The sequence below is a fragment of the Sinocyclocheilus grahami genome, unplaced genomic scaffold (assembly GCF_001515645.1).
Source record: "Sinocyclocheilus grahami isolate Dianchi unplaced genomic scaffold, SAMN03320097.WGS_v1.1 scaffold1435.1, whole genome shotgun sequence".
Taxonomy (NCBI): domain Eukaryota; kingdom Metazoa; phylum Chordata; class Actinopteri; order Cypriniformes; family Cyprinidae; genus Sinocyclocheilus; species Sinocyclocheilus grahami.
Window position 1 is genome coordinate 2,766 of NW_015506614.1, and position 6,711 is coordinate 9,476.

Consider the following 6,711-nt stretch of genomic DNA (forward strand, 5'->3'; position numbering starts at 1 on the left):
TCCAGTGCTTATTGTTGTAACACTATTAATATTTTGAAATATTTTAAATGTTTTCATTTTCTGCCGTCTTTGTAGTTTAAGTTTTAGTTGTCATTTTTACAAATGTTTGTTTTTGATTTTTAAAACGTATTGTATGAGCCTGAAAAAAAGCCTGATGTATCAAATATGATACTCAACAGAGGTCCTTTTCAAAAAAATGTTTTTAGATGGTTAACATCAAAAATTATACATTTGAGCTTTAACAAATGCTGTCCTATGATCCAGCCTGACTCAGATCTTCTGACGTGTGCATTAATCATTTACACTCAGACATAATAATCACAAGACATATTGAATGGCTGAGTCTTGGCTTGATTTTGCAGTGACTGGTCCTGTGTGTCTCTCTCTGGTTCAGGTTTTGTCAGCAGGTGCTGCGTCTCGATGCAGATGCTCCGGGTGAAATGAATACGGCACCTCAGCCTCTGTCAGGACCCCCCTCCAACCCGCTTCCCGCGCCCTCCCCGGGCCTGTCCCAGGTAACTCGCATCATGCTTTCATTCATTTTCATTCATTTTCTTTACGCAAGTTGCTGTCTGAAATGTTCTCCCGCCGCATTTTGATTGACAGGATATAATCGGTTCTGATCACTGGCTGTTTTCAAAACCGATTATCGGCCGATATATCGGTGCATCCTCACTTCCAGAATAAAAATCTCCTGATCATTTACTCGCCCCATGCCATCTGAGATGTTCATGTCTTTCTGTCTTCAGTCGCAACAAAATGAAGGTTTTTGAGGAAAACATTCCAGGATTTTTCTCCATATAATGGACTTCAATGGGGATCAACGGGTTGAAGGTTCAAATTGCAGCTTCAAAGAGCTCTACACGATCCCAGCCTAGGAATAAGAGTCTTCTCTAGAGAAACCATCGCTCATTTTCTAAGAAAAATAAACATTTGTATAGTTTTTAACCACAGATGCTGGTCTTGCACTAGCTGGACTTCACGCATGATGTAATCACGTTGAAAAGGTCACGCGTGATGCAGGCGGAAGCACCGACCCAGTGTTTACAAAGCGAACGTGCAAAGAAAGTAAAACGCCCTTTACAAAAAAATGTAAAAGAACGATGTTGGAGGAGAAAATGAGATGGAGTTTTTCACCCTACTCTTCCTTTCTGAACCGGAGCACACAGATGAAGAGCTGACCGCGCGCGACCTTTCCAACGTGATTACGTCATGCGTGAAGTCCAGCTAGTGCAAGACCAGCATTTGATTAAAAACTATATAAATGTTTATTTTTTAATAAAATGAGTGATGGTTTCTCTAGATAAGACTCTTATTCCTCGGCTGGGATCCTGTAGAGCTCTTTGAAGCTGCACTGAAGCTGCAATTTGAACCTTCCACCCGTTGATCCCCATTGAAGTCCATTATATGGAGAAAAATCCTGGAATGTTTTCCTCAAAAACCTTAATTTCTTTGCGACTGAAGGCAGAAAGACATGAACATCTTGGAAGACATGGGGTGAGTAAATTCTTTTAAGGATGCACCGATATATCGGCCGATAATCGGTATTTAAAACAGCCAGTGATCAGAACCGATTATATCCTGTCAATCAAAATGCGGCGGGAAAACATTTCAGACAGCAACTTGCTGTGTCGTGTCAAATTCATGGCTGTTCGAGTTAACGCTTAATTACTGTTAATTATATATGTATGTTTGGATAAATCTGTCATGAAGACAAGTTTTTAAGAAAACTACCTCATGTGCAATTAAGTTGTATACAAATGTTTTTATTTGAGTGTGATTATTATATCTGAAAATAAATAGCATTGAATATAATAGTGTTGTTGTTCATTTTAACCGCTAATATTATGTACCAGTGTATAATTTACATCATTAGTTGGGAGACATTTGTTATTTTCTAATTAAGAAAACCGAACTATCGGTACTGGTATAATCAGATATCATTCTGAATGATCGGCTATCGGCTGAGTTCAGTGTCGGTGCGTCTCTAATTGTGATCTATTTGGAAAAAAAGAATAAAATAAATACAATTAAAAAATAAAAATAATATTTAAATAATTAAAAAGAAAGAAAAAGATCATTAAATTAAACAATTTAAATAAATAAATAATTTAAAAAAAAATGGAAAGAAAAAGTAAGATTATAAAATAAATACAAATAATTAAAAAAGAAAGAAATTATTTTAAATTAAATAGTTAAAAAAGAATGGGAAAAGTATGATAATAAATATAATTAAATAATTTAAAAAAGAATAAAATAAATACAATTAAATAATTAAAAAATAAAAATAATATTTAAATAATTAAAAAAGAAAAAAAATGATAATTAAATTAAACTATTTAAATAAATAAATAAATAATTAAAAAATGGAAAGAAAAGGTAAGATTATAAAATGTATACAAAGAATTAAAAAATAAATTATTTCAAATTAAATAGTTAAAAAAGAATGATAAAGTATGATAATAAATATAATTAAAAAAATTATCAAATTAATCAAATTAAATAATAAAAGATAATACTTAAATAATTAAAAAAGAAAGAAAAAGATAATAAAATTAATTTAAACAATTTAAAAAAAGATTTTTTTTAAATGGGAAGAAAAAGTAAGATTTTAAAATAAATACAAATTATAAAAAAATAAATGATTTCAAATTAAATAGTTAAAAAAAGAATGAACAAGTATGATAATAAATATATTTAAATAATAAAAAAAGAAAAATATAAATAATTTTAAAAAGAGACAGAAAAAAGAAAGTAAGAAAAGAATATATGTTTAGTTTAATGGCAGACATTTTTACAGAAGCTCCGTCTGGATCTCTCATGTAATGATGCACGTGTGTCTCTGTAGCCCAGTTTTGCTCCTGCGCCTCCGCGGGTTGTGTTCGGCACTCCTCCGCCGCAGATGAACCCCACGGCCCAACCCCGACAGGTACAGCACCCCAAACACGCGTCACCTCCTGCTGGGTTACTGGCCCCTTCACTTCCTCCACCGGCATTTCAGGATTTTCAATAACGAACCAAACCAGCCAGCTTATGTCACATTTAATATAACATTTCATAAAGATATAAAACACTAAGGTATCCCATAATGCAGAGATTCCCAAAATCTGTGAGCTAAAATATTTACTTATTTCAATAATTTAGCACATTCAAATGATCACATGACATGCAGGCCAATCTTTTTTAGTGAGTGTTTTATTTTGAGCTCTTATTTTTTTAATTATTTTAATTTTAAGACCAGTAAAAAATATTGTTGGGAAACCCTGCAATAAAACACTGTTAAAGATGGAATCAAACGTTAAACAATTAGTCCATCCTGAATTTTTTCCAAGAAAATGTTTTTTTTTAAATAATAAGAAATATTATTAATATACTGTTATAGTATTTTTTGATTTATTAATAATTATTAATATTTTAAAAGTTGTTTTCATTTTCATTTTAGTTTGTTTTTGTCATTTTTTATGTCTGTTTAGTTTATTAATTTGCTTTGCTTTTAGTTTTAGTACTTCAGCTTTAAATTAAAACTGGTGTTGCTTCGGGATCTTGACCTTTGACCTGTACGTGTGGCTTTCTCTTTCTAGTTTGCCTCAGGTGCGAGAGCTTTACCACAACAGGTACTAACACACACACGGAACAAGACCCGAAACATACTAAGGTCTTCTCTTTCTGAGCAGGAGTTTGTAGATAGTCTTGTTAAGCAAGTTAGCTGACGTTAGTTTAGAAAAGTTTATATCTTATCCTGATTTATCTGATGAGAGAGATGAGGGATAAATACATACAATTAAATAAATAAATACAAAATTTAATTAAAAAAAGAAAGAAAAGGTTAGATAAAGTAAAATGAATTAGAAAAAATACATTTAAATAATAAAAAAACTAAAAGGTATGATAATAAATAAACTGAAACGATGAAAAAAGAAAAACTAATTATTAAAGAGAAAATGTAACTAAGAAAATAATTAAATAACATTAAATGAAGAAATTTAAGTAAATTTATTTAAAGAGAGAAAATAATTTGATAATTGAAAAATAAAAATAATATTTAAATAATTTTAAAAAGAAAGAAAACAAAGAAAATGTAATAAAAGAAAAAAATGTAATTACAAAAAGAAAAAAGAAATAATTAAAAAAAGAAAACGGAAATAAAAAGTAAGATAATAAAATAAATGCAAATAATTAAAAAAGTTTAATTAAATAGATAAAAAAGATAAATGCTTTTAAATAATTAAAAAATAAAGAAAAAGTATGATAATGAATATAATTAAATAATTTAAAAAAAATAAAGAAAAAGAAAATGTAACAAATAAAATTATAAAATTTAAAAAAAATAAAAATAAATCATTAAAAAAGAATGAAAAAAAAGAAAACGGACATAAAAAGTAAGATTAAAAAAATAAATACAAATAATTAAAAAATAAAAAATATAAATAATTTAAAAAAGGGAAAGAAAAAAGAAAGTGAGAAAAAAATAATGTTTTTTAGTTTAATTACAGAAACTCCAGCCGTTTGAGTGCTGAGGTTTGCAGAGTAGAGTATGTTTCCGGCTGTTGATGTGTCGTCTCAATCTCAACAACTGAATGCTGTGTTTACATGCTGCTCTGTTCCTCTAACTCCCGGGTAACACACACTCTTCATCTCTCTCTCGCGCCTCTGCTGCGTGTGTGTGTGTGTGAGTCTGTGTGTGTGTGTGTGAGAGAGAGAGAGAGAGAGAGAGAGAGTGTGTTTGTGTGTGTGTGTGTGTGTGTGAGAGAGAGAGAGAGAGAGAGAGAGAGTGTGTTTGTGTGTGTGTGTGTGTGTGTGAGAGAGAGAGAGAGAGAGAGAGAGAGTGTGTTTGTGTGTGTGTGTGTGTGTGTGAGAGAGAGAGAGAGAGAGAGAGAGAGTGTGTTTGTGTGTGTGTGTGTGTGTGTGAGAGAGAGAGAGAGAGAGAGAGAGAGTGTGTTTGTGTGTGTGTGTGTGTGTGTGAGAGAGAGAGAGAGAGAGAGAGAGAGTGTGTTTGTGTGTGTGTGTGTGTGTGTGAGAGAGAGAGAGAGAGAGAGAGAGAGTGTGTTTGTGTGTGTGTGTGTGTGTGTGAGAGAGAGAGAGAGAGAGAGAGAGAGTGTGTTTGTGTGTGTGTGTGTGTGTGTGAGAGAGAGAGAGAGAGAGAGAGAGAGTGTGTTTGTGTGTGTGTGTGTGTGTGTGAGAGAGAGAGAGAGAGAGAGAGAGAGTGTGTTTGTGTGTGTGTGTGTGTGTGTGAGAGAGAGAGAGAGAGAGAGAGAGAGTGTGTTTGTGTGTGTGTGTGTGTGTGTGAGAGAGAGAGAGAGAGAGAGAGAGAGTGTGTTTGTGTGTGTGTGTGTGTGTGTGAGAGAGAGAGAGAGAGAGAGAGAGAGTGTGTTTGTGTGTGTGTGTGTGTGTGTGAGAGAGAGAGAGAGAGAGAGAGAGAGTGTGTTTGTGTGTGTGTGTGTGTGTGTGAGAGAGAGAGAGAGAGAGAGAGAGTGTGTGTGTGTGTGTGTGAGAGAGAGAGAGAGTGTGTGTGTGTGTGTGTGTGTGTGTGTGTGTGTATGGTGCTGCTGAAGGGAGGATTCAGGTCACTGCAGGTAACGCTCACCAGCTTTTCTTCCACTTCCACAGAAATCTTTCTTTAAAGTCAGTGTGAAACCCATTTGACTTTCGTAAGATGATAAATATGATAAGTTAAACTGCATACTCAACAGTGTTATCCACGAGGATTTAAAAATGTGAGGTTTATATTGTATTGCAGTTGACGACAATATCTATATTCATAAATTAGCGATTGCATTTTCTGCTTAAAAAGTTGAGTGTCTGTGTTTTTCTCTGTTTTCAGCCGTACTATCCCAGTCGGCCCACTTTACCTGCTAATTCTGGGCGTGTCCCACCAAGCTCCGCCCCTCGGCCCATCCCCCCTCCGCATGGAGCCCGCCCCCCCCATGTGTTCCAGACCGGCCCCTCCCAGATGATGATGATTCCCCAGCAACCAATCAGCTTCCCCAATTCACAAGGCACGGCTTACTATATATCTGGTCAGGTAAGCGCTGAAATATCTGTATTAAATATCAGTTTTTTTCTGTCTTTTATATGTTGCATAAGAAATCCCACGGGGCAGTTAGTGACGCTACTTTGAAACGTGCCAAACTGCTTTTAATTTAAAGTAGTTAAAATAGTCAAAAATAGTTAATTATCCTTAATGCTTACACAGTGTAGCTAATTACAGTTAGTCATGTAAGGGAGAAATATATTAATATAATAATAATAATAATAATAATAAATAACTAAATAATAATAAACTTTAACTAAAATTAATACAGAAAATAAATCAAAATAATAGTAATAAATCTTATTTAAAAAATGTTATTTAACAAAACTGATAGTAAATCAATGATACTAAAATAGCACTGATGTATTGATGATTTAGAGATCTCATTTATTAAGATGATTTCTATAATCATCTTAAATGGAAACCAATTATAATAATCTAGATGGTCTGTGCAAATCATTTATAAATAAAAATAATAAATAAAAAATTCAGTCCTACTTTATTGATCTCAAAATCATCTTGACATTGTGCTTATTTTAAAATGTTTATTTTAACACAGAATCCAATTTATTGAATTGGGATCAGAACTGATCATGTTTTAACAAGAAAGCACCAGACACACACACACACACACACACACTCTCTCTCACACACACACACACACACACACACTCTCTCAC

At 33.1% G+C, this 6,711-nt stretch overlaps 1 protein-coding gene across 1 annotated transcript; it reads left to right on the forward strand.

Annotated features, from left to right (window-relative positions):
- Positions 1-259: 259 nt before the first annotated feature.
- LOC107570260 (eukaryotic translation initiation factor 4 gamma 1-like) lies at positions 260-6,118 on the forward strand. The gene is made up of 4 exons (XM_016256470.1): positions 260-515; positions 2,849-2,929; positions 3,582-3,614; positions 5,822-6,118. The coding sequence occupies exons 1-4, from the start codon at positions 441-443 to the stop codon at positions 6,116-6,118; spliced, it is 486 nt and encodes a 161-aa protein (XP_016111956.1). The 5' UTR covers positions 260-440.
- Positions 6,119-6,711: the final 593 nt, after the last annotated feature.